Consider the following 27208-nt stretch of genomic DNA (forward strand, 5'->3'; position numbering starts at 1 on the left):
CAAGGAAATCAGAAGCAAGACTCTGCCTCACCCCTTTGATGAAGCAACATCCATAATAATTCTCCCCTTAATGTAAGTAATCTAACAATATTTGAGTACTTTGGGCATGATAGGATTGACCCTTTTTGTCATAGCTTGCTTTCAAGTCATGAACAACACTTGAAAAAAAATTGTGCATAGTTGACACCCTTTAACTTTGAGGTGAAGAGTGTACGTGAATATAACACAGTTATCACCCAATAATTAATTCTTTCCAAGTCCAGTTTACGCTCATAAAATCCTAGAACGGGAGCATCACCTCTCTCTTAATGATGGTCCAACGGTTCTGAAAGAATTCAATATGGAATCTCATCTACACCAGGAGCATGACTCTTCTCCATCGAATCTATCACTCTCTTCAACTCCTCTTCAGAAAATATTTTATCCGGTTTAGTTATGTCCTCCTCATTTAATTTCTCTCTATTTTCCCAAATATCATATCTAAGGTAGCATGCAAAACCTGTCGCGGGGCAAAATAAATCTTTGTAAAAATCAGTTGGATGTCGTAAGTCTAGGGTTCCCTGAATAATCTCTTCTTTTTTCAAGCTGAAAGCACCCTTTTTCTGCTTCCATTTGCCACCCTCTGGAAGAATTCAACATTTATACCTTCTTTAAGCAACCAATCCTTCCTGGATCTCTGATGCCAATATTCTTCCTCTGCCTCATACAACCTCATAAAAATATTTCTTTTGACAAAGCAACATTAAATCTAAACTCATTCTTATTAGGTGATGAGTTATCATCGTGTCTAACAATAAAGGATTGTGGTCAGAAATTTCTCTAGGAAGTTTATGAACAATAGCAAGTGGAAAAGCAAGCTCCCCGACTTTGCTAACCAAAAATTTGTCTAATTTCTAGATGATTAGTTCTTATTCCTTTTATTTCCTTTGAGTTATTTATCGCTGGAATCAAGAAATCCTATGTAAATAAATAAAAAGATGATCTCCACTAAGCTAATATGTCACATCAACATACAATCATCCATAAAAAAAGACCCATGCAATCATGCATGGGAAAATTATTTCCATTCTATTATGTTACTTATATTCAATAAATATTTACAACTATACAATGATACAACAAAATAAATCATATGTGTGTATTCAATTTCAGCTCTCATATATGCAATGGCAATATTCATCAATCATAGAATGAAATCAAATTGAAATATATTGTAAGCAATTCCCTCACCAACATGCGAGGTATCAACAAGTTTCTGAAATTTTGGCGCTTTTGATGGGTGTCAAAATAGTTTGTGCCTCGAACTTTTGGCCCAGATTCTAAGATAATTCCAGTTTTCGTGTTTTGTATAGGGGTTGAATGCACCAGACATGTCGAAGATACGACAAGGGACGCCTATGCGGAAAAGGGGAATAGGATGCATGAGTTCTTCGTCCAGTTGGACACCATAGCCACTGTCGCTAAGTCTACCATGGCCATGACGAAGGGCAAGGCCAATGAGGTCATCGTAATTTCCTTCGATAAGGACGAGTATTTTAATTATGCACTGTGAGAAATGTTTTTGTTTTAATTGCATACTAAACAAAGTTGGCCGACGGGATGTGTGGTGGGTTGAGTGGGACGGGCTGTGGGCTCATCTCGGTTTTTATAGGGTTCCCGAACCCTTACTAGTGATGGGCTTCCTTATATCCTTCGCTGGTATATTTTCATAGAACTGGCGTTGTATCAGTGATGGGGCCATAACTGGTTGGATGTTTTTCCCTGTCACTCATTAGCTTTCTTACAGTAGTTATATGGAGCACCATTTGACACACCCCTTAAATGTTTTAGAGTTGCATCCTAGTCTACATCTCCACCTCAAAGATCCATCTACATTCTACAACATATTACTGAAATTTGGAATCTTCCATTGGAATATATCTTAGTACTATTAACAAGCTTTATACAGAGGTAAAAGGAGCATTAATATATATTTGCAAGGGATAAGTATGTGCGATATAAACCCTCCTCACAATAAGAAACCATAACTTGACGTACATAGAGTGCTCACCAGTCATGCACTTTGAATCTAATTTTGGCATTCCTAAATGGCATCCAAAATTAATTAGCACAAGCCCGCTCTTATCTAGATGCAATTAATGTATTTGTTCCAAGTTTGGTAACTAATTAATTTGTCCTTATCATCGTGTGTGTTTTAATGGTACACATCCTCTATAAAAGACTCCATTTGCATGTCCCAAACACATACGAATTCGTAGAGCAACATATAGTCCAAACTCCCAAGTGTTGTAAGAACAAAAGAAATGAGGATCACACAAATTCTACTCTTGGGTCTTGCCCTCATGGTGCTATCATCGGGTAAGATTAATATGTGAGCATAATACTATACATATTACATGCGGCAATTACCCTATCCTGACCATTTTTTTTCCTTTTGGTGTCTATAGACATGGCAACCATTGAGGGGAAAGTGCATTGCGGCCCTGAGATTGGAACGGGCCCGTTGCCGTGTGATCGCGCGAATTGCACGACATGGTGTAGGAACAATGGTGGCAAGAACGCTGAGTGTGTTCCTGGAGGATGCAGGTGTGTAGCATGCTGGAAAGAGCCCCCCAGCTCGCCATTATCAAGCTAGGGCCAGAAAGGCACACAAGGGTCTGGGAATCGTATTGTAAGATACCTTTTGCCTGAAATAAAGCAAGTGATGTTGAGTCTTTTTTTTGTGGGTGAGTGATGTTGAGTCTTGAGTAGACAAGTTTCGTGAAGATCCGTTTATCCATGGAAAACAATGGGATATACCCTTATACAATAAAGGTCCTGACTAACTCGCTCTTCATCCATATAGGGGTGTTGCGACTCAAACTTTCTCAAGTGACCTTACCTTGTTGTTGTCCTTTAAAACTATCCTTTTGATTTAGAAAGTATTCCAGAATTTCATTAAATCTTCTGTAAATTGAAAAATGTTCATGATTTTCGATAATGTTGAAAAATACATAAATGTTCTTATATATTTTTTTAAAAAATCGTGAGTTTATTTATTAATTAATTTGAAATGCGCATCAATTTTTTTCTTAGTTTAATTGATTTTTTGGAACTCCCAAAAATATTCACAACCTTTAAAATTTTCATGAATTAGAAAATGTTCAAAAGCATAAAAATATGCTCAAGGATTCAAAAATGCTTAGTAATTTAAATTTTCACTATTTTTCAAATATTTGTAAATTTATAAAAAAACTGTATTGAATTATTCAGGAATTTTAATAAAATAGTACACGAACTTTACAAAGTTGAAAAATATTTAAAAAATGCTCATTAGTATAATGAATGTTTTAGATTATTTTTAAAAATCATATATTTCGTAAAATATTGATGAATTCTAAAATTATTCATGATTTAAATAGAATATATTTTAATTTGGAAAAGGAAAAAATGGTAAAAATAAGCAAATAAAAATAGGGGTATATGAAAAAGGAAAAAAAGATAAAACAAAAACTACTATACCACTAAAAATCGCCATCCAAAAACCTGGAATTTTTTTGTTCCTCTCGCCTCCTATTGGGCCAGGCCCATAGCACGACTTTCTTACGCGCGAGCACCTGATATTTTTGCACGATTCCTGAGAGCAACTAGTTGACGAGCACTCCTTCAAAAGCCTCACAATGATCGCTTGGCGATGGGTTGAGAGCGTGTCACTTGTCGTGCTCTCAGCCACTGCCACATGTCGTGCTCTGGGCACTCACTCTGGATTTTTTTTTCGCACGCGTTTTTGACTTTTTAAACTGTTTTTTTTTACTTTTTGGTTTTCCACTGGTCTTCCTCAGCTTTTGGAAAAAAATCAAAAAAATTCTGAAAAAACATATTTCTTTCTCCCGCAAGAGGCACGGCATGGTTTTGCCCATGCCTCTCGGAAAACAGGGAAAATATGTTTTTTTTTCTTTCATGAGAGGCACAATTTTGTTTCCCGGGAGGTACGGCCGTGCCTCTCGAAACAGAAAAAAGTGTGATTTTTGTTTTTTTTTCTTCCTATCGCGAGAGGCACGGTTTTGCTTCCGCGAAAGACACAGTTGTACTTTCGCAAGAGGTATAGCCGTGCCTCTCAAAAACGAAAAAAAACACATTTTCTGTTTTTTCTTCCTTCCACGAGAGGTACGATTTTACTTCCATGAGAGGTACCGTTGTGCTTTAGCGAGAGACGCGGCCGTGCCGCTCAGAACAAAAAAAAATGTGTTTTCTGTTTTTTTCCGCAAGAGGCATGGTTTTGCTTTAGCGAGAGGCACGATCGTGCTTCTTTCGGAAAGGGAAAAAATATGCTCCCGGTTCGGTTTTTTTGTCTGGCTTTTTTGTAAAAAAAAAGCTCACCAAAACCTGTCAACATTGAATTTAGTTTTGAAGATCACGATGCGAGAAATTTAACGTGAAAACGGTTCAAGATTTGGATGCATGGTTTAAGAGATAAAACGTTTCGAATAAACGGATGTATGAAAAAAAAGAATACTCCCCGGTTGCGACCAATGGCGCGCATGCGTTGCGTCATTTGTTATAATCTGAGAAGGTGGGAATGATTTGTAAAGGAATATTTTTTAATTAGTGATTTCGACAATTCCCCTCCTATTTAGTGCATAGGATGCCTTATAGCGACCAAACACGTAGGACAACTCTCCCTCATCTACTATCCTTATAAAAAAAAAAGAGGGCGGAGAATCAAACAATCAGATCCATCCATTAGCGAGATCTAATGGTTCTTAATCCTCCAATGTTTAACGCTGCAACTCACACATTAAGCCACCGCTAATCCATCCATCGCTAAGCCCGCCGTTCCAAAAAAAAACTGCCACAACCCACGCACGCACGCACGCCCCCTCCTGCCCCTCCTCCTCACATCGCGTCGCGCCGCACGTCGCCTCCTACTCCTCCCCCGCCTCACGCCGTCGCCCCGCCGCTGCTCCGTCCTCCCGCAGCCCGGGTCGCTCTCATCCCTCAAGCAGCGTTGACGGCGGGACGCAGCGGGCTGGGCCTGCATCGGCGGTGCTGGTGTCCATCTCCTTCGTCGAGCGGCGGCGGCGCAGCAGGACGCAGTGGCCTGACCTGGATCGGCGGCAGCGCGGGACCTAGCAGGCTCGGCCTGCGTTGGCGGCGGCGGGGTCCATCTCCTCCGCCAAGCAGCGGCGGCAGCGCGGCCTGCATCGGCGGCAGCAGCGGCAAGGTCCATCTCCTCCCTTAAGCTATGGCGGCTTGAGACACAGCGGGCTCGGCCGCGAAGGTGGATTTCTCCAACGGGGCATTCGATTCCTGGCCTCTGTTCGTCGACCTCGCTCTACGGTGAGACGCATTGCGTAGCCTCTGCCCTCTAGCACCATGGCAGCATGCTGTGTGAACGCCCCCAGGGAGGCACACTGGTAGGGGCTGCACCATGTAGCGTGTGGATGCCCACCAAATGTTCGGTGAGTTCCCCTAATTGATCTCTCTATATAGCTAGCCCTCTCTATTTCAGTCTCTCACTGCTCTCCATGCCTTGTGTCATCCATATATGATCTTATTTTGTTTCAGTTTTTTGCTAGATTTAACACTGACATTTGTTTAAATCATATCCATGTGGAACCATTAAAATGGAGCACATAAAGCTGCAGAGGCAACAACTTCAAAGGAATCAGCACGGTGATGTGTTTCTATATGTTCAGTGTGACTAGAAAGTAGAAACCAACATGCTGACTGCTAAACCATATGCACAGGATCATAGAAAATTATTATCCTATATGCACAGGATCGTATAAAATTATTATTAATGTCTACATTGGAAAGGATCCAAACTCTAAACAAGTGATTGGTGAACATTTTTTATCTAGGTTCAGAAGTTGATAAGCCATTACAGTTCTTTCATTGTGCAGGCAACCTCAGGTACGATGAGATGGTTTTCTTTTGCTTCTATTGTCACATTGCTGAATACGATTTTGAATCTCAACTGCACTTGACTGCACCTTCTATCTCGATCTGCTTGACAACTTATAATTTGCACAAGCATTCCCCTGCATAGTTTGTCCTTGATCTGAAAGAACAATTCCTGATGATATATTCCAAATCAAGTCATTGCCTGGATCCTATGAAACCATCAAGTAAGTTTTCACTATGTTTTGTTTCAGTTCCGTTTCAGAATCCCTAAACCATATAGATTGCAGAGCTAAGCTAGATGATGGACATCTTCACTAATAAGCAGGTCTGCTTACCACATTCCTCTTGTTTTCTACAGTTGACGACTTCAAATTATTCAAGAGTGCGCGACGCACAAGGCTGTAAGGTTTCCGCACTTGCATCCATAGAAATCTGGGTGTTGGTAAATTCTGTTTTGGATGGATTTTGAAGGGAACTTTGTTTTTATCGAGGACCAGACAATACTAAGAGACTAACAAGAATACAATAAATTACTGGATCATTCATAGTTCCCTAGCCTAGAATAGAACCTGTTGTGGTAACTATCTTGGGGCTCTAGAAATAATTCCTCTGAAACTGAATCATTCAGTCATACCTTCACTTTAGTAAATAATGGCTCTGGATACTGGGATCTCTCATCTTGGATTTTTTATATACTGCATTGCAAAACCAGAAGCTCAAGCTAGGTTAGGCTAGGCTAGGCTCACAAAATAATGATGACGATTACTTAGCTAAAATCCTAAGATCTGGAATTCCCAACCCATTTGATCTAGCTGGCAGCAAGAATAATGAACAGAAATCATTATGCCCGACTGTGTCGTGAATATGCCTAATCAAGTACCATATGGATATAATTTCATTGTGTTTGCCTTGTGAAATGGATGCAGATGTGGTCATCGAAGTTTGATCCGGTCGCGGACAGATGCGTCGAGCTGCATATTTAACCAGGTATATTTAATCATTTTGAACAGTTATTTAACCGGTGCTAATACAAATAAATACCTGCGGCAACATTTCAACCAGATAGCTCATCTATTTGTATTGGACCAGAAGTGGGTTTGGATTAATAGTTGATACTATATTGCTAATATTAGGAGCACTCATATTTCAGAATTTTGGTTAAATTGGTTGTGTATTGTATAGCTGATATTGATATATTGCACAGTATTCAAGCCCATTGATATATTGCAGCCATATATTTCCTATTTCTTGGTGAATCAGGATTGCAGTTGATATCCCAGTCGTAAGAGTTCAAGTGCGAGTCCATCGTGATATGAACTTCCATCCCTATTTTCTGTTTTTTGGTGAATATATATTGTTGATTTCAGTTTTTGTAATGGTTATTTAAGTGGATATGATAAATCGATAATTACGTAGAATGGAAATGCAATGGGCAGGAAAATATATGAGAAGAATCAAGAAAATATATGTCGGGCTCTGTATTTGAAACATAGTTTTAAATAGCCGGCTCTAGCTCCGATATAGCCTTTTCAGCAAGGTGCCGCTAAATGGTCGCCTTCACAAATAGCCCGCTATAGCTCCGCTATAGCTGATTTGGAGTCTCGCCGCTATTTTCCATAGCCCGCTATGTAAAACATTGTTTTGAAATGGAACGAAACTATACATATTGTTGTCCAGACATACTATGCAATCAAATTGGTAGAACCCATGTGCCCTGTTGTGATTTTAGTTACTTTCAAGTTTCAATATTTTTCAAGTGATTTTGATCCCTTGTCCAATGTGTATATGTCTGCAAAGCTTGAGTGTAAGTGGCCAATGGTCAGATCCAAGGTGTCATTCATTGCATGACACCACCAGACTGGGGAGTTCATGGGGCAGCTCCACGATGCATTTTTCTTCTTCTTCTGAAGCTTGTGTTAAGTTCGTTGTTTGATTAGCTGATTATAGGAAACAGTTTATGCCCTGATATATCAAAATGCATGACAATTCTTTCCTATTTGATAAATTTATAATCAGTTGGTTGGAGATAATCCTATCAAAAACCCTGGCCTACACCACCCACATTAGAGAGCACTGTGATTCCATGTTTGTTGTTTGCTTTGTGTTCATCCATTTGATGCTTTCTACATTTGTTTAACAGTTTCTTCTTGCAGATTAAGATAAGTGTTTACATCCAAGGGTTGCGACTGCATCTCCTTGAAGAATTGTCAATTTCATGTGACATATTATCTTCAAAATGTTCTGTATGTGCTAGGGTTGGCATGCTGTTGGAAATTGAAATAAAGGGTCTTGATATTGTGCCGTCTGTTCTATTTGATCCCGAAAAAAATGTGTTAGCATATTGTTACAAAGTTAATTTATGGGATATGATAAGGAACTGATGTAAGGCATACAAATATGCATCTTGCATTTTATTATCCTTGTGTGAAAAAATAGTCCATGCCAACTTGACAACATCAACTGGTTTGTATGCTAAATATCTTTGTGATATAATGAATGGACATGCTAACTGGTAGTTATGGGAACGCCATGACATGTATGGCGGCAGGGAAGGATAAATTGAAAGCTTGCAGATTGTATGCCTGGATGAGAGTGCGGAGTATCGCTGACTCTACATTGTGTAAATTTTTTTGTATCCATGGTAGTAGAGAAGGATTGGGTCCTTGCCCTTAATGCATGGATGAGCGGGTTTGGAGGAAAAAAACATTGTACAATCGTAATTTGTTGTGTATCTGAGTCCTCAATTTTATACGACTATTCTATTGTATTTTCATTGGTAATTTTGTTGTTATCACACGTGTCTTATTTGCCTCTTTACATTTTTCTATAATATACTTTACATTTTTAGTGCATGTGATATGGCAAACAAGTATTGTGGCGGTTTATATGATATCGAAAAGCGTATTTTTGAGAGCTCACATATGCTGTGTTTGATCCTGATCCAGTACCCAATATAAGCATCTTAAGTTAAATTCATATTTTATTGTATGACCAAAGGATAAATCTTATGGTTTAGGCAAGTTTGTGAAGTAATAGATCCAGTCAAGATTTAAACTCGGAGAGTGCTTGGATGTACTCCAAAATCATTGCACATGCTCGGTTGTAGATATATGTGGTGAGCTTTAGGATTTCAATATTATCGCTTGTGTGCTCAAGTAACCTTTTAGTGCTTAAAACAAAAGAAACTATTGTATCACTCCTGCAATCCACATGAAAGCGAAAGAGAGAAAAAGTCCATAATCTTGTCTTCCTATTACTAAATGGATAAAGATAAACGATCATTTTCAGTATGAAATGTACAACTCCCAACTTGTATGTTACTTGCTCATCATGCTGAATGGTGTTTACCTTGTACATACTGGAATTGCATGCAAAACAAAGTGACAGATGGTCTACAATAAATGATCTGGTTGAATTCATCTCCAGGGTAAAAGAAGTCAACCAGCGTGAATGTCGTTTGGTTGGAAATATTATTGCCTTGAAAATGTTGGAGTGCATTCTTCACATCTGACGTCGCGAAACTCAACATTGATATTGCCTGGTAAAGCATGTCATTGTAAATTCTTGTGGGGAGAAAGGTATAACTTGCAATTTGCTATATTGTCCCCAAAATACATGAGGTTCAGACATATAATTATCTATTTCTGTAGTTTGTGATCAACAAAAATGCTCAGAGTTTTTGAAATACCAACAATGATCTCTATTTATAGAGATAAATAATAATAAAAAATCACATTCAACAACTTTAAACCTAACTCTCAATAGTTGTAAGTGCTTGAAAATGTGATCTCGGACCTCCCATGCTAACTTAGAAAGAATTGTACCATGTCATCTGATGAATGTTTTGTTTTTTGTTGTTATTTTCTTACACTAGCATGGCGAACTATAGGCATGTGGTAGTATGCATGAGACATGCTGGCAAGATGTATTTCATTGAGAGTAGATGTTTCTATGAAAAATGCATTAGCTAAGACGTGCGTTGCACGTGCAAGCTTACTAGTGCTCGTAGAGAGTCGGCCCATTTAGTCGTTTTATTCACCTGTTAAAGCGTGAGGCTTGAGCTGAGTCCCCTCGCCCACCCAAAAAAACTCTAAATAGCCGGCTACTCCAGACATTTTAAGACAAAACATGAAATAAAAATACTTCAAACTTCAAAACATGTTCACAGACTCAAAAAATGTTCAAGAATGTGAAAAATGTTCATGCTTTCAAAAAAACTTCATGAATTCACAAGTTTTATTAAAAGGTTCATAGGCTAAAAAAATAAAAAATAAAAGAAATGGAAGGAAAAAAGGAAAGATGAAAAAAATAGAAGAAAAAATAAAGGAAAAAAGAATAAACTGGTTGAAGGAAAGTTCTAGATCCTTCCCAAAACCGATGGGAGGAAAAACCATAACGGTCGGTCCATATGGAGGACAAGGCATGCTGGAGGGTACGCGGTAGGTCGATTTCCAGCAACCTCCGTGCGAAATAGAAAGGGCAGAGATCTGCGCCGGCGGACCGGCGCAACGATTGGGCCGGTCGCATCCAGGTCATCCAATCTAGCGAACCTTGGCCGTCAGATCTGAGCGGGCTCCTGTTCTTCTTCGTCCCTCCCGCGTCTCCCACCTCCCGCCGCCGCACTCCAAACGTAAAGAATTGCCAGTGCACGACCATGGAACCCCCGCTGACCCTGCCCCTCCTCGCCATGGATGAGCTCTCCGCTGGCCTCGAAGCACGCCTCCGCTCCATTCTCACTCTCGGGGCAGCCACAGTTCCCAGCAAAATGGCATCTCCGGTGATAGCAACGGTTGCAGCAAACAAAAAAAGCCATCGCCGCCGTTGACCAAACACCGCGGTGGGTGGATGTAGCCAAAAATACCTTCCGTTCCAGCAAAATCGAATACGGTTGTAGCAAAAACGCCAGGAAAAAACAGAAGATATAGCTCGCATGTCATGGAGATGGATGTAGCAAAAATTGCCTACGGTTCCAGCAAAATCAAAGGCAAAACTAAAAATCAAAATATGATTGTAGCAAAAATGGTTTATTGTTTCCAGCAAAAATCAGCATGGTAGCACATTATGGCGCGGGGTGGGTGATAGCAAAAACATGAGCCGGTTCCTGCAAAATCAAAACATGGTTGTAACAAAAATACACTGTCGTCATCGTCGATTGCAGCTCGGCCACGGCGGACCAGTGATTGCATCACCGTCGTGGTTGCCGGTTGCAAGATATGTGGTTGAAACTTTTTCAAACTATGGTTGAAACTTTCGGGTGAACCATTATAGCTTTTTCACTTGAACAACGTGTGGTTGAAGCTTCATATACTTCGGTTGAAGCTTTCGAATCAAAAGGTGGAAGCTTTCAAAATGAATGGTTCCAGCATTGCCTCCATTGTCACGTGCCATGGTTGGTCGTTTGCCATGGCTGGTCGCGCGCCACCGACGGTCACCAGCGTCACGCACTTCCTCCTGCAACTCTCCCTGTTGTGACTTCTCCGCCCCGTCGTCTTCTTCGCCCCCGCCGTGGCTCGCCCTGCAAGCAAGGGCGCATCATTGACGCACTGCATGTGACGGTGGAGATGGGAGAAAAGGAGCGGTTGCAGAGTTGGAGGGAAGAAGAAAGAAGACTTGGAAAAAACGATTCGAGGAGCGCTCCTATGACGCACGAACGAAGGCGATAGTAACGCATTTCCTAAACGGCGCCCGTTGCGCCCGATACAGGCATCCACGCAAACGGGCGCACACCCCCGCAGCACCCCCGCGCCGTCTTGGGCCGGCCTGTTTCTCTTTTTTTTTTCCTATTTAAACTAGAGCAAAAATTAACGTGAATGAATGGTTCCAGCATTGCCTCCATTGTCACGTGCCATGGTTGGTCGTTCGCCATGGCTGGTCGCGCGCCACCGACGGTCACCAGCGTCGCGCACTTCCTCCTACAACTCTCCCCGTTGTGACTTCTCCGCCCCGTCGTCTTCTCCGCCCCCGCCATGGCTCGCCCTGCAAGCAAGGGCGTATCATTGCCGACGCACTGCATGTGACAGTGGAGATGGGAGAAAAGGAGCGGTTGCAGAGTTGGAGGGAAGAAGAAAGAAGACTTGGAAAAAACAATTCAAGGAGCGCTCCTATGACGCACGAACCAAGGGCGCACACCCCCGCAGCACCCCCGCGCCGTCTTTTCCTATTGAAAAGAGAGCAAAAATTAACGTGAGCACTTCCTCCTACAACTCTCCCCGTTGTGACTTCTCCGCCCCGTCGTCTTCTCCGCCCCCGCCATGGCTCGCCCTGCAAGCAAGGGCCGTATCATTGCCGACGCACTGCATGTGACAGTGGAGATGGGAGAAAAGGAGCGGTTGCAGAGTTGGAGGGAAGAAGAAAGAAGACTTGGAAAAAACAATTCAAGGAGCGCTCCTATGACGCACGAACCAAGGGCGCACACCCCCGCAGCACCCCCGCGCCGTCTTTTCCTATTGAAAAGAGAGCAAAAATTAACGTGAGCTAGCGAGGGATCGAACACTAGATTCAAGGAGCGCTCCTATGACGCACGAACCAAGGGCGCACACCCCCGCAGCACCCCCGCGCCGTCTTTTCCTATTGAAAAGAGAGCAAAAATTAACGTGAGCTAGCGAGGGATCGAACACTAGATTCAAGGAGCGCTCCTATGACGCACGAACCAAGGGCGCACACCCCCGCAGCACCCCCGCGCCGTCTTTTCCTATTGAAAAGAGAGCAAAAATTAACATGAGCTAGCGAGGGATCGAACACTAGATCGCTCGATTGAATGTAGACCACACTCACCACCAGGATAAGAACGCGTCTATGTCCACAAACTTCTTTCTTTTCTTTTTTAATCTTTATCTAGGTCGTTCGCTGGTCAATTTCTGGGCGTTTTTTTCTTTTGTTCCTTTTCATGTTTCTTTTCTTCTTTCCTTAAATGTGAAAACTTTTTATCAAATTCGTGAACTTTTTTTAATTTTGATGAACTTTTTTCAAATTTAATGAACTTTTATCAAAATCGATGAACTTATATTCAAATTCAATGAACTTTTTTCAAACTCAATGATCTGTTATCAAAATCAATGGACTTATTTTTCAAATTTGATGAACTTTTTTCAAAATCGATGAACTTATTTTCAAATTCAGTGAACTTTTTTCAAATTCAATGAACTGTTAACAAAAATCGATGAACTTATTTTTCAAATTTGATGAACTTTTTTCAAATTCAATGGACTTTTTATCAAATTTGTGAACTTTTTTTCAATTTCGATGAACATTTTTCAAATTCAATGAACTTTATCAAAATCGCTGAACTTATTTTCAAATTTGGTGATCTTTTTTTCAAATTCAATGAACTTTTTTAAAATTCAATGAATAATTTTTTAAAATTAATGAACGATTTTCAAATCCGAGGATTTTTTTCATATTCGATGAACTTTTTCCAAATTCGATGAACTTTTTTCAAATTCGATGAACATTTTTTCCCAAATCGGTGAACTTTTTTCAAAACTGATGAACATTTTTTCAAAATCGATTAAACTTTCAGTAACGGTTAAGTAAAAGTTTTTCCTAGCTACAAAACATAAGAACGTATTTGGTCTAGTGGTTCTCGTGTCGGACAGAAAGAAGTGTGATCGTGAGATCGAAACCCAGCTTCCGCATTTTTTCACGTCGTGGTTTTCGGTCGAAGCTCACCTGGGCCGGCCCAGTAACGTGCGCTTCGAGCGCCAGACCGCGAAACCGGCGCTTAGGGGAAAATCCTATTCGCCGCTCGCTGCGGCGAACTGTCCACAGGGGCAGCGCAGCGAGCGACAGAAATGGACCGGCCCACACATAATGTGTCCAAACCGGTTTTGGGAACCTTCTAGAAGCATTTTTTTCACGTCGTGGTTTTCGGTCGAAGCTCACCTGGGCCGGCCCAGTAACGTGCGCTTCGAGCGCCAGACCGCGAAACCGGCGCTTAGGGGAAAATCCTATTCGCCGCTCGCTGTGGCGAACTGTCCACAGGGGCAGCGCAGCGAGCGACAGAAATGGACCGACCCACACATAATGTGTCCAAACCGGTTTTGGGAACCTTCTAGAAGGTTCCCTGAACCGGGTTTTTTCCTGTGTCTTTTTTTCTGGTTCTTTTTCGGCTTCATATTGTTTTTTATTTCTCTTTTTTTCGTTTCTGTTTCTTTTTCATTTTTTGGTTTTTTGTTTTTTGTTTCACTTTCTTTTCCAAGTTTATTTTTCTTTTTCAGAATATGTTCGCAGTTTTACAAAATGTTTATGATTTCCTTTTTTATTTCTTTTTCTTTTCTTCTCTTCCTTTAAAAAATCAAAAAAATTAAATTTTGTTCGTGTTTCCAAAAAATGTTCTCAAAATTCAAAAAATTGTTCTCGTTACACAAAAAAGTACAAAACTTCTGAAATTCAGAAAATGTAATGGATTTCAATTTTTTGTTGACATATTCAAAAAATGTTCGCGCTTTCAAATTTGTTTGGGATTTTTCAAAATTTCTGTCCGTTTCAAAATATGTTCTCAAGATTCAAAAAATGTTCGTGCTTTAAAAACTTGTTCGCACTTCCAAATTTGTTCGGAATTTTTCAAAATTTCTCTCCGTTTCAAAATATGTTCTCAAGATTCAAAAAATGTTCGTGCTTTAAAAACTTGTTCGCACTTCCAAATTTGTTCGGAATTTTTCAAAATTTCTCTCCGTTTCAAAATACGTTCTCAAGATTCAAAAAATTCTCGTGCTTTAAAAAATTGTTCACGCTTCCAAATTTGTTCAGGAATTTTAAAAATTGTTAACCGTTTCAAAATTTGTTCTCACCGCATTTTTTCACGTGGTGGTTTTCGGTCGAAGCTCACCTGGGCCGGCCCAGTAACGTGCGCTTCGAGCGCCAGACCGCGAAACCGGCGCTTAGGGGAAAATCCTATTCGCCGCTCGCTGCGGCGAACTGTCCACAGGGGCAGCGCAGAGAGCGACAGAAATGGGCCGCCCCACACATAATGCGTCCAAACCGGTTTTGGGAACGTTCTAGAAGGTTCCCTGAACCGGGTTTTTTTCCTGTGTCTTTTTTTTTGGTTCTTTTTCGGCTTTATATTGTTTTTTATTTCTCTTTTTTTCGTTTCTGTTTCTTTTTCATTTTTTGTTTTTTTGTTTTTTGTTTCACTTTCTTTTCCAAGTTTATTTTTCTTTTTCAGAATATGTTCGCAGTTTTACAAAATGTTTATGATTTCCTTTTTTATTTCTTTTTCTTTTCTTCTCTTCCTTTAAAAAATCAAAAAAATTAAATTTTGTTCTTGTTTCCAAAAAATGTTCTCAAAATTCAAAAAATTGTTCTCGTTACACAAAAAAGTACAAAACTTCTGAAATTCAGAAAATGTAATGGATTTCAATTTTTTGTTGACATATTCATCAAATGTTCGCGCTTTCAAATTTGTTTGGGATTTTTCAAAATTTCTGTCCGTTTCAAAATATGTTCTCAAGATTCAAAAAATGTTCGTGCTTTAAAAACTTGTTCGCACTTCCAAATTTGTTCGGAATTTTTCAAAATTTCTCTCCGTTTCAAAATACGTTCTCAAGATTCAAAAAATTCTCGTGCTTTAAAAAATTGTTCACGCTTCCAAATTTGTTCAGGAATTTTAAAAATTGTTCACCGTTTCAAAATTTGTTCTCACCGCATTTTTTCACGTCGTGGTTTTCGGTCGAAACTCACCTGGGCCGGCCCAGTAACGTGCGCTTCGAGCGCCAGACCGCGAAACCGGCGCTTAGGGGAAAATCCTATTCGCCGCTCGCTGCGGCGAACTGTCCACAGGGGCAGCGCAGAGACAGAAATGGGCCGGCCCACACTATAATGTGTCCAAACCGGTTTTGGGAACCTTCTAGAAGGTTCCCTGAACCGGGTTTTTTCCTGTGTCTTTTTTTCTGGTTCTTTTTCGGCTTCATATTGTTTTTTATTTCTCTTTTTTTCGTTTCTGTTTCTTTTTCATTTTTTGGTTTTTTGTTTTTTGTTTCACTTTCTTTTCCAAGTTTATTTTTCTTTTTCAGAATATGTTCGCAGTTTTACAAAATGTTTATGATTTCCTTTTTTATTTCTTTTTCTTTTCTTCTCTTCCTTTAAAAAATCAAAAAAATTAAATTTTGTTCGTGTTTCCAAAAAATGTTCTCAAAATTCAAAAAATTGTTCTCGTTACACAAAAAAGTACAAAACTTCTGAAATTCAGAAAATGTAATGGATTTCAATTTTTTGTTGACATATTCAAAAAATGTTCGCGTTTTCAAATTTGTTTGGGATTTTTCAAAATTTCTGTCCGTTTCAAAATATGTTCTCAGGATTCAAAAAATGTTCATGCTTTAAAAACTTGTTCGCACTTCCAAATTTGTTCGGAATTTTTCAAAATTTCTCTCCGTTTCAAAATATGTTCTCAAGATTCAAAAAATTCTCGTGCTTTAAAAAATTGTTCACGCTTCCAAATTTGTTCAGGAATTTTAAAAATTGTTCACCATTTCAAAATTTGTTCTCAAGATTCAAAAAATGTTTGGGAATTGAAAAAAATGTTCCAGCTTTCCAAATTTGTTCACAAATTCAATAATAGTTCATGTTTTTCAATTTTGTTCACAAATTGAAAAAATGTTCTGGAAGTTTTAAAAATGTAAACATTTTTATTTTTTGGTCAGAAATTCAAGAAATGTTCCTAAGAAGTGCTCGTCGAGTTTATCACATGAGAAAGAGAAACTCCTAAGAAGTTGACGTAAGACCGTGTGGTTGTGGTGACCCAAGCGAGCGTGCCAAAGGTCAACGCCGGCGGCAAGGGCGACGAGTGTGGAGGTGGAGGCGCCGGCGTGCACGGGGTAGAGCTCATCGAGACTGTCACATCGGTGAAGGACCATCCGGGTACGGGCGTCTGTCACAGAAAAGCCAACACCGTCAAATTCAACAAAAAGTGGGTTCTCACGAGTAAGACGACGAACGAAAACTAGGTTCGTGACTAAATCAGGTGAAACAAGGACATTAGACATAGTGATGGGTGTGGAAGTGGAGGAAAAGTTAGTGCTACCGATATGAGTAATAGGTAAGGAGGACTTGTTGCCGACAGTGATACGAGTGGGTGTGTGAACGGGAGTGGATGAGGTTAGGTTACTGGGATGAGCTGCCATGTGCGCAGTAGCACCTGAGTCCATGTACCAGTCGCCTCCAACGACAGAGCTACTCGGCGACGGCGCGGAGTGCTGGGCAGCGAGGAGGGTGGGGTCCCATGGCACAGGAACCAGCGGCGGTGGAAGGCCCCCGTAGGACGGCGTCGGGACGGGCGGGCCATAACCACCGAGAGGCGGCGGCGCAAGGAGGGCGCCGTAGCCGGCGCTAGTCGGCTGGAAGGGCGCGCCGAGGAACGCCTGGTGGCCAGCGGTGAAAGCCTGCTGATAGTGCGCCTCCCCCCCCCCCCCCCCGGCGTCCTGGGCCCACTGCTGCTGCAGGCGGCGGCGACCACCGCCACGCCGGTTGCGTCGGCCCCCTCCCCCGTGCGGGTGCTGTGGGGAAGGCGCTGGTGGCGACAACGGGTAACACCCGGCGGGTGCGGGAGGACGTGACTACATCAACGTGGTCGGTAGAGCGGTTCCACCGCAGATGGTGAAGTAGCCCAAAGAGTCCATGAAAGATGTCAGAAGCGACGGAAAGAGAAAGGGGGCAGCGCGCGCGGGAAGGCGCGGCGCGGCGGCGGCGGTGGTGGGGAGCGGCGGCGGCGGCGCGCGCGGGAAGGCGCTGCGCGGCGGTGGCGGTGTGGGGAGCGGCGGCGGCGGCGCGCGCGGGAAGGCGCTGCGCGGGGATGGCAGTGGTGGGGAGCGGCGGCGGCGACGGCGCGTGCAGGGAGGCACGGCACGGCAGTGGCGGCGATGGGAAGCGGCGGCGGCGGCGCGCACGGGGAGGAGCTGCGCGGTGACGGCGGCGGGGGGGAGCGGCGCCGGCGCGCAAGGAAGCGCTGCGCGGCGGTTTTGTGAGGAGGCGGTAGCGGCTGCAGTGAGAAGGCACGGCGGCTGAGGAAAGCGGCAGATGCACGCGGCGACAGAAAAAGGCAGCAGCGCGGGTGGAAGAGTGATGGGGCGACGCGCGGGTTATGAGAGCGCTGCGGCTGGCTAGCGACGGCTGCTGCGGACGCGAGGCAGCGACGCGATGGAAAAGCAAGAGCGGCGGCGTGCGATGGAAAACTAGCTAGCGATGGAAAGCTAGCTAGCCAATGGTCAACGCGGTCACGGCGTGACGATCGGAGAACTGGCACGGGGCACGCAGGGTGCGGAAGCAAGGATGGGGTGCAGCGGCGGCAGCGGCGGCGGCGCAGGGAGGCGCGGCGGCTGACCTTAGGGTTAGACCGGAAAAGATGATACCATGTAGACAAATGATTTGCAATGCAATGATTGATTGAGGTGCTAGTACGCGCATATATAATACAAAGGAAGGCTTCTATCTTAACTATACAAGTTTAGGAGGTGGACTACAACTTCAATATACATACAGTACAAAATACATACTCAACAACATCTAACCTAGACACCGCGAGCAAGAGAAAGGAGAGATGTCAACCTGGCCACCAACATCACCCGGGTTCTTTCGCCTCCGTCGGCTGCTCCAGCAGCGGGAAGGGAGGGGAACTCCATGATCTTGTCCCGCGTCCATCTAGCAGTCTAGGTTTTCTTAATTAGGGTCTTTGGTTGTCCATGGCTTTAGTTCTAACGATGGCGATGGCGACGGAGAATAAGGTTCCTCCCGATCCTCCTCGAGTACGAGGGATCTCATTGTTGTTGGTGTTTGATCTGGGACATAGTGTCCGCGTTTTCTGGATTCTTTCATGTTTGGGGAGGGGGTGCTTTGTGTGTATTGTTCATGGCACTGGGATGAAGACGTGGAGTTCAGTTGTGGCAACGAGCATGGCTCATCACTTGTGTAGTTGTGTTTTCGACAGATCTTATTGGACTGGTTGGTTTTGGTGTCTAGTGGATCTTCTTGGATCCGGTGAACGCTCATAATCTTTGGAGTATTTGCAGACCCTTCTCAACTTTTTTTATCCGGAGCGATGACTTTCTATGCAGCCAGCAGCGTTTTCTGGTCTACATCCCGACTTCCTGGACAATGTATCTATGAGCTTTTGGGTTTAAACAAGTGTGCTCCGTCGGGGGGACATAGTTGGTAACGAGCTTTGCACATTGTGTGGCGCTAGTAGATGCGAAGAAGACTTGGGACACCCGAAGATTTGAATGTATTTCATTTTTCTACAAGTGTGTGTTTTTAGGACATGTGATACTTAGTACTCCGTTCATAATTTTTAATAGTCATTTTTTAACTTTATTAGAAAAAATACCAACATGCAAAACACAAAAATAAATAAATTAATTAAAATACGTTTTATGATTAGGTTTAACCAATTTAATTTATGGATATCGATATATTTCACTATAAATTTGATTAAAGTTTGAAAATGTTTAATTTTTTGAAAAACTAATACTCTCTCGCTCCTTTACAGTCTGCATTATAAATGGGTTGGTTTGACCCGGCCCGGCCCGGCCTGGGTTATAGGGGCCAGGCACGCTAAGTACACGGGTCATGCTGGGTCGGCACACGTGCTGTCCTTCCTGGCGCGAACACGGTCCCCTCTTACACAGGTCGGCACGGGCGACCCGTTTAGCCTGCTGGTCCGCGTAGAATTCAGCCTATAGAGCTGCTTTGGACCTATATTCAGCCTATCAGGATGTATAAATAAAATAAAATAAAGTAACAACGAAACGGGCCGTGTTGTGCCTGCACTCGTGCCCACCTCACGGCCCTAGGCGCGCCACATACCAGCACGGCCTGATTATAAAGTGTCGGGCCAGGCCCACAACGGGCCAGGCACACGGGCTATTGGGCCGGCACGCTAGGTTTGTTTTTATGTACTACTAAAAAAACCTTGCCTAAAACCTTCCCTAAAAAAAACTCCTACCTAAAACCCTTTTTCCTAGAAAAGGGCAAAAAGGTCAACCCGCCGGCTACTGCTGCTGCGAACCAGACAGGCTTCTTCCCACCCCCACGGCTGGCGGCTCGCTTGCATCACACCCACGCCGCCTCCGAAAAGCGCCGCAAATCCGTCCCAGCCGTGCGGCGTCCATGGCTGCCGCGGCGGCTGCTGCAGGGGACTCCGGCGAGCAGCTGCTGCTCCACCTCGAGCTCGCCTTCCTCGCCCTGGAGCCCCCCGCCTGCGTCCTCACCCTCGCCAGGTACATCCCACACTAATCCCTTGTAGGTAGCACATCCTACTAGCACTATCAAACTTCCAGCCCCACCTATGCGTTAGAGGGCGTTAGTAATCAGAGCCTCGATTGGCGATTGCCGCTGCTGGTTTAGGGGCTTGCTGCTCCTAATTCGGCCGTTTTGGCGCATGCGCCATGCTCTGCCTCTGTGCAGTAGCCTAGTAGTAGTAGAGGTAAGATTACACGGCAAACACATGCAACAGTGTGGGTTGATTCTCAGGAGAATGCATGTCAGAAAGCTTTTCTGGCATGTCTTTTGTCGATTTCTTTTTAATCTCTTCTTACTACTGTTTTTATGCTTTTTCTTCTGTAACACTAACATGTAGTTGTATGGTTTCGGGGTTCTACCGAAATACTAGCTTTCTAGAACACGGTTTCCAGCACCTGTTAAATTTCACACAAAGATATGAAAATGCGTCGACCGATTCATATGGATGTAAATGTACTAATAAGTTCAAATGAGACATAGTACTTAATTTTTTTCCTTTTTGATTTTTTTTAGAAAATCACGGTGATATTTATTTACTTCTATATTTGGTTTATGCAGAAAGGCTGGTGGAGGTTCTGTCACGCCACACGTTCAAAATTTTATTTTGGAGAACTGTATTGCCACTAATGTAAAACGCTTTTCACTATTACATACCACAAAACTTATGCACTAAAATAACCATGATATACATTAAAAATTTATATGAAAAAAGTAGAATTGAAATTTAATTCAGTTGAGGCTGCACTACAGTGATGCGCTGTAATAGTTTTTTTTTTTGTTATTGGTCAGTTTTTCTTCCTGTTGCTAGTCTAAAGCATTGTGTACTCACACAGGTAGGGGGAGGTCCAGACTGTACATATGTAAAAACTATTCTTAAAAAGGTTATAGCTGAGGTGGAATCATCATCAGATATTGTGATTGATGAACTCTATGAGGAATTTGGCCGTTGTATGTCGTCAAGAGCGGTATGTGGACCTCATTGTGTAGTGCATCTCAATAATCGAGTATTGACATGACATACTGAAGTAGTCCATTTTGCGGTTTGTGCGCAGAATAACTCAGAGCTTAGTATGGCCAAGATCTATAAGGAGATATCTTTTCTTTCTCCTGCATGTAAGTTATTAATTTTTAACATTCCAAAGTTGCACAGGTAATTAATTATAACAGTTTAGTAATAAATTTGTTTATGTAGATGACAACGTATCCTCGAATCCAGTAAGCTTGGTTGCTCGACTATTATGTTCTACTAACATGCTCGAAGGGGATACAGGGTACGATGGCTCTAAATACTGAAATTCATGTATTCACTGTTACGCTACTTTCATATTATATGATTTATTCATGTCAGTGGGCATTTTATTCTTCCAGGTGCTGTCTTTGGCCATCAAGTTTATTCTTATCTGAGTTCATTCTTTCATTCCCACACCTTTTCGCCAAAAAATGCTGCTTTGAGGTAAAATTGTTGTAGTTTTGACTTTGAATAAGATTTACATTAAAAAATAATTGAACTCAAGCATATTTATGGAACAATGTAAATTTATTCACTGATATGCATATTATGGAGAGGATTAGCAAGTTAAGGCCGTGAGCTCTTGCCCTTTGTAGATAATTACTCCCTCCTTTCCAAATATTTGTCTTTCTAGAGATTTCAACAAGTGACTACATACGGAACAAAATGAGTGAATCTACACTCTAAAATATGTCTATATACATCCGTATGTGGTAGTCCATTTGAAATCTCTAAAAAGACAAATATTTAGGAACAGAGGGAGTACTATCAAAGCTCGATTTGCACATTTTTAAGTATGTTTTCTTGCATCCAAGTATTGTTGTATTAAGTGTGCTTGTGGCTGTGTACGTGTTGTTACTGCCTTTTGCAACCCCCCCCCCCCCACCCACCCAAAAAAACAAATTTGAACATGTGTTAGTCAGTTGCATCTTCAACAAGTCAATCCTTTTATTGCTTCCATGTTTTTGTTCAGTTTTTGCTTGAGCAATTAGATAGGCTGCAGTGGGGGCTTTTCGTTGTTAAATTGCCTGAAATAGTGACATACTTAGACGTTCGGCCATCAAAAAAAAAACTAAAGAATGAGTGCTATTGACAAATTTAATATGTGATTGTTTTTCTTATGTTTCCATGATAAGCAGCTAGGTTCTGGTGTTGGTTTGGTTGGTGTATGTCTTAACCATGTTGGTGCTTCCAAGGTATGATCCTATAATGACAGTCTTCGTTCAAGTAAATGGTTATTTTTCTGCAAAACATGGTCGTCATAAAAATTTCTTGTCTTTCCCGATGAAAAGGGTGAAGTAAATATACTAACATAATTAATCCTTCAAATTTAAATTTCACAACAATTTGATAACCTAAGCTATGGGTGATTTATGCCATGAACTATCCATGCAACAAAGTTCATAAACTTCTTCCAAGGTGAAACACTGATAGGAAAAGCAACACATGTAATACAAAATGTGTGTGATTATGCAGGTTATTCTTACTGATGGTGATGCATCTACACTAACAAACATGAAGGCAAACATGGAAATGAATAACTTATGCATTGAGGATTTTCAACTAGTAAAAGAAAGCAAGAATAAGGTTTGTTCGATTTCTTAAGTTAATATCAGATTGGTCTCAGTACATTTCTGTTTGTAAATATAATATGATTTTAGCATTCCGGTTGGTGTAGCATATAGATAGCGCTACCTCAGATACATTTGGTAGATAATGTATGCATGATTATATGCATAATGTCTTCTGTTAATCAAGAGGAGTGGCACCATTATCCCGCTTGGTGGTACTTACCCACAAGACCACAGCTTTGGATGAATGCTTTTTTGCCTAAACTTTAATCTTACTATAACCCTGGCATGTAGGTAGAGTGCAAATATCTTTCCTGGGAAGAAGCGTGTGAAAGCGATTTAAGAGACTACCAGAGAGACATAGTGTGAGTATTGTATATTCTTTTTGTGTTGTTATCCTTTGATTATTATTATTATTTTGTTAAGCCGTTGGTTTCTAAAACTAATTTCAAACTTAAGCACTACTCTAAGAACCTTATTGCGTCTGTTAGAGAATGAGTACCCTACTTCCGAAGTGGATAACAGCACATTTTCCTGCTGTTCATGCTTCTGCGTATCATTTACCCTCTGTCTCTTGCCAGTCTTGGTGCAGACATTATATACAACCCGTCCTGCGTGCCCCACCTGGTACGAGTACTTTGTATGCTACTTAGAGGTGATGATGGACGACGTGAAAGTGTCAATGCGGCAACCAACGGAGAAATTGGTGACGAAGTATCTGGGACCACTGCAGCCGGAGGTCCTGTGGCCTATATCGCCACGGTTATTCGGAATGCAGACACTTTCAATTGCTTTGCCAAGGCGGCTGCTGATGCCAAGTTGTCTGTTGTCGACATTACCAGCAGCGCGGCTCCGTCCAGTTTTCTTCCTTACATGATCTCATATGATAGATCGAGCGTGCAACTTCTTAAGATTACGCTATTATCGTAAGTTGCTGGTGAGTGCAGCTCCTGTCATTCTGTTTTGATGTTGCTACTGAAACGTTTATTGCAGAGACATCAATCTTATCGGAATATCAGTTGTTCGTATCAAGTCTGTCCTAAAGTGTTTCCTCTGTGTTCTTTTGTGCTTTGTGTCCATATTCTCGATAAATCGCCACATTATGTGCATATATACTAGCTATACAGGAAAAGTACTTGAGAAGCATCTATTGCTTTATTGATGATCACTCTTGTTTTTCCACATCGAAATTACTATTTGACTTCCATCCCTTTGTTTGTTGCTAAGCCACCGTCGCATTTGTGGCCTGGCCTGGCATGGGCTTGCCCTGCAGGAAGTACTGAAACAGTACGAGCGCTTGCCGCGGTCGGTGCAGAGGAACCTCGTGGCCCGCGCCTCTGATGGAGACCAGCGTAAGACCCTTGTACACCTGGCTCCAACCGCCAACCTAGCCAACAAATCCATCACACAAACACTAGTTAATTATGTGTGTGACATGTACTAGTAGTTAATAACACAAACTAATGTGACATCTACTTCCTCCGTTCCTAAATACTTGTCTTTCTAAGCATTTCAACAAGTGACTACATACGGAGCAAAATGAGTGAATCTACACTCTAAAATATGTCTACATACATCCGTATGTAGTAGTCATTTGAAATGTCTAGAAAGACAAATATTTAGAAACGGAGGGAGTAAATGTTTGCTGGCATGTTGCATGCAGGAGTGTAATCCAATCTCCATTCGGCCATGCGAATCAAATTAACCGAGCTAAGAAAATGATAGGAGAAGGTAGATAATGTTTTCATGTGTCCTGTCATGTAAGTCTATTTGCATGCCAGCCAGAGCATCTCAATGATTCTATTGATGTTACTGCTTTGCAAAAGAGTTGAGTGGGACGATGCTGACCTCCTGGTCGTCATACCAAGGGTACCAACTGGTGGTAGTTGGAAGACCCAGAGCGCCGATGGAGTACCTCGTTGCTGTCAAGGGGACTACCGCATCCGTGTCCCCGCTGCGAAATAAACACGACAACATCAATGTCAATGCCTACGGAAGGTAAGTGAAATGTGCGACCGGCAGCGGCTCAGCTCCCTTGTCTTTCTAAATGGAAACACATGTCCCGTGGGCATCTTCTTTGCATGACAGCAACCTAGCAAGTTGCAAACTTGAGAGCTGCGGACGCGAATTATGTCAGGAAAAGTGATGCCCGGGGTCCAGTTGGATCCTGATTTTGAGCTGACGGGTCAACAGGGGAATGTAATGCATAAATGTGGACAATTCATCTCTACTACTCCCTCCGTTCCTAAATACTTGTCTTCCTAGTCATTTCAACAAGTGACTACATACGGAGCAAAATGAGTGAATCTACACTCTAAAATATGTCTACATACATCCGTATGTAGTAGTCATTTGAAATGTCTAGAAAGACAAATATTTAGGAACGGAGGGAGTAGGTGTTAATTCGGATGGGATGGGTGACTTCTGAGTGAGTGAGTTCATTCAGTCAAAGCAGTGCATTATCTGCGGTTTCTCTTGTTAACTGGCTGATGATGTCTGATGACTCATCAGTGATGTACATCAGTGCACCTGTTGTCATTCAGTACTGTTTTTTTTTTCAAAAAGTAGGTAGGTACGTTTTTTCTTCTGAAAAGGAGGTTTAGCACAATATGTGTTATTAACAACGCCAAATTTATATGGAAAAATTACCAACGTCCACAACAACCAATCAATTCAATTAGAATCATCATAGAGCATATGAACGTCATGTATAAAATGGAAGACAACAAAATGTCCAAAAATTCAAGACAAATCTAATCATTGATTCAGATGCATCATGTATAACCCGATGCATACGCGAATGGCATGGGATGTCAACCGATATATTCCTGATGAAGTATCCGCAAATTTCGTCAGAAAGAGGGGTTTACCCTAGCAAAACAGTTGATAAGAGAGCACCGGAGCAAATGTGTAGTATTAATAATAGTAATAATATAATTTATTTACTACTCCCTCCGTTCCGAATTACTTGCCGCAGGTATGGATATATCTAGATGTATTTTAGTTCTAGATACATCCATTTCTGTGACGAGTAATTTGGAACGGAGAGAGTAGTTAAGAAATGCTGGAATGCATTGCTAAACTGAAGCAGGGATGATCTGACCTGAAGACCCAAATCCTTAGGCCAGCTGCAATAAGCTCCCTGTAAATGGGAAGCATGGACCTCGGAGCATCATGCCAGTGGGTATTAATGGTGTCGCTGCACGTCGACCACGTGTAGTTCATAGCGCCGGTGACGTTGGCGTGGAGGGCCGTCTGCACGTCCCGCCGGTTGTAGTACGCCGTCGAGTACCGCTCCGTGCACGGGTCGTACGATCCGGTCAGCCATGGCTGCAGCATATATAAGCACGGCGTTTCGTCACCTCAAAAAGCAGCATGGGGGACAACGACGCACGCACGCACGGAGTCTGGGTCGGGATGCTCACGTAGCGCCCTCTGGACCGCCGTTGCTGGCTCAAGGAGGAGGAGGACGACGACGACGACGAGGTGATGTTGCAGACGGGCGTGTAGAGGCTGTACATGTCGATGTTGCCCTGCTCCGCCGTGGCGACGTCCGTGGCGGCGTCGCACGCCGGCGAGGGGTGGATGAAGGAGTCGTGGAGGCAGGCCTCCCTGAGGCGTTGGTAGGTGTCGTCGGAGACGAGCCCGTGGTTCCACCAGAACTCGAAGGTGCCCACGTAGTCGTGGTAGTCGTCGATGAGGCCGTTGCCGACCATGAAGCCCTTGAAGTTGATGGCCGGGTTGCTCGTCCGGTGGACCAGCTGCGACAGCTCCGGGACGTAGTGCCCCGCGTAGCTCTCGCCGGCGATGTAGACGTCGCGGTACTTGTAGTGCGGGAACCTCTCGAGCCACTTCGCCAGGAAGGCGTACGAGTCGTGCGCCGTCCTGTTGTCGCCGGAGGTGTAGATGTCGGAGGTGGTGTTGGTGTAGGAGAACCCCACGCCGGCCGGCGAGTCCAGGAACAGCACGTTGGCCACTGCAGGTTGTTCACAATTCATTCCCCGCCATTAGAAGCGCGGCAGATAAAACAGTGAGCTGCCGTCGATCAAGCAATAGCGACTGGGCACCTACCTTTGTTCCAGCGGTGCTCGTTGAGGACGAGACCGGCGCCGCGGGGCGTGACGCGGAACGCGCCGAGCTCCTCCGACGCGCCGTACGCGACGGAGGAGCAGCCGGGGCCGCCGTTGAGCCACAGCACGAGCGGCGCCGGCTGGACGTCCTCCGGCGCCTCCTGCAGCAGATAGAACAGCGCCCGTCCGGCGCCCTCGTCCACCGTGATGTACCCGGAGTACATGTCGAAGTCCACCGCCGGCTGCCCGGGCAGCCGGGCTATGCGGTCCGCGGCATGGCCGCTCGGTTCCACGGCGGCAGCTGGCCGGAGGAGGCACGCCAACGCCGCCAGGAGCACCGCCACCGCGGCCACAGCTGGGGGGAGACGACCGGTCATAGTTCTCATCATGCTTACTGAAGAAACTGTGGTACAGTCGCTTGCTTGCTTGCAGAGAAGCGGGAA

The 27208-nt window shown here is 43.1% G+C and overlaps 2 protein-coding genes across 2 annotated transcripts; one reads left to right on the forward strand and one right to left on the reverse strand.

Annotated features, from left to right (window-relative positions):
- The first annotated feature begins 19862 nt into the window (after nt 1–19862).
- On the forward strand, nt 19863–23730 carry LOC125548637 (putative uncharacterized protein DDB_G0277003). Its single transcript, XM_048712203.1, has 10 exons — nt 19863–20093; nt 20674–20743; nt 20949–21080; nt 21168–21228; nt 21308–21386; nt 21484–21568; nt 22264–22320; nt 22601–22711; nt 22990–23060; nt 23277–23730. The coding sequence occupies exons 1-10, from the start codon at nt 19984–19986 to the stop codon at nt 23623–23625; spliced, it is 1125 nt and encodes a 374-aa protein (XP_048568160.1). The 5' UTR covers nt 19863–19983; the 3' UTR covers nt 23626–23730.
- A 98-nt stretch (nt 23731–23828) lies between these two features.
- On the reverse strand, nt 23829–27208 carry LOC125548616 (serine carboxypeptidase 2). Its single transcript, XM_048712184.1, has 5 exons — nt 26767–27208; nt 26121–26671; nt 25799–26025; nt 24544–24649; nt 23829–24082 (listed from the first exon to the last, which is right to left on the reverse strand). Exons 1-5 carry the CDS (start codon nt 27152–27154, stop codon nt 23918–23920), a joined length of 1437 nt encoding a protein of 478 aa, XP_048568141.1. The 5' UTR covers nt 27155–27208; the 3' UTR covers nt 23829–23917.

This window comes from Triticum urartu, chromosome 1 (assembly GCF_003073215.2).
Source record: "Triticum urartu cultivar G1812 chromosome 1, Tu2.1, whole genome shotgun sequence".
In the NCBI taxonomy this organism is placed as follows: domain Eukaryota; kingdom Viridiplantae; phylum Streptophyta; class Magnoliopsida; order Poales; family Poaceae; genus Triticum; species Triticum urartu.

What these genes read in the sequence shown, in the direction of transcription:
- LOC125548637 (XM_048712203.1), top strand. Translation starts at nt 19,984, where the DNA reads ATGGCTGCCGCGGCGGCTGCTGCAGGGGACTCCGGCGAGCAGCTGCTG. An exon ending in ATCTTTTCTTTCTCCTGCAT is followed by an intron (nt 21,229 to 21,307) that starts GTAAGTTATTAA and finishes TTGTTTATGTAG; the next exon opens with ATGACAACGTATCCTCGAAT. An exon ending in CCAAAAAATGCTGCTTTGAG is followed by an intron (nt 21,569 to 22,263) that starts GTAAAATTGTTG and finishes CATGATAAGCAG; the next exon opens with CTAGGTTCTGGTGTTGGTTT.
- LOC125548616 (XM_048712184.1), bottom strand. Translation starts at nt 27,154, where the DNA reads ATGATGAGAACTATGACCGGTCGTCTCCCCCCAGCTGTGGCCGCGGTG. An exon ending in CGAGCACCGCTGGAACAAAG is followed by an intron (nt 26,672 to 26,766) that starts GTAGGTGCCCAG and finishes AACAACCTGCAG; the next exon opens with TGGCCAACGTGCTGTTCCTG. An exon ending in CTTGGTATGACGACCAGGAG is followed by an intron (nt 24,083 to 24,543) that starts GTCAGCATCGTC and finishes TTTGTTGGCTAG; the next exon opens with GTTGGCGGTTGGAGCCAGGT.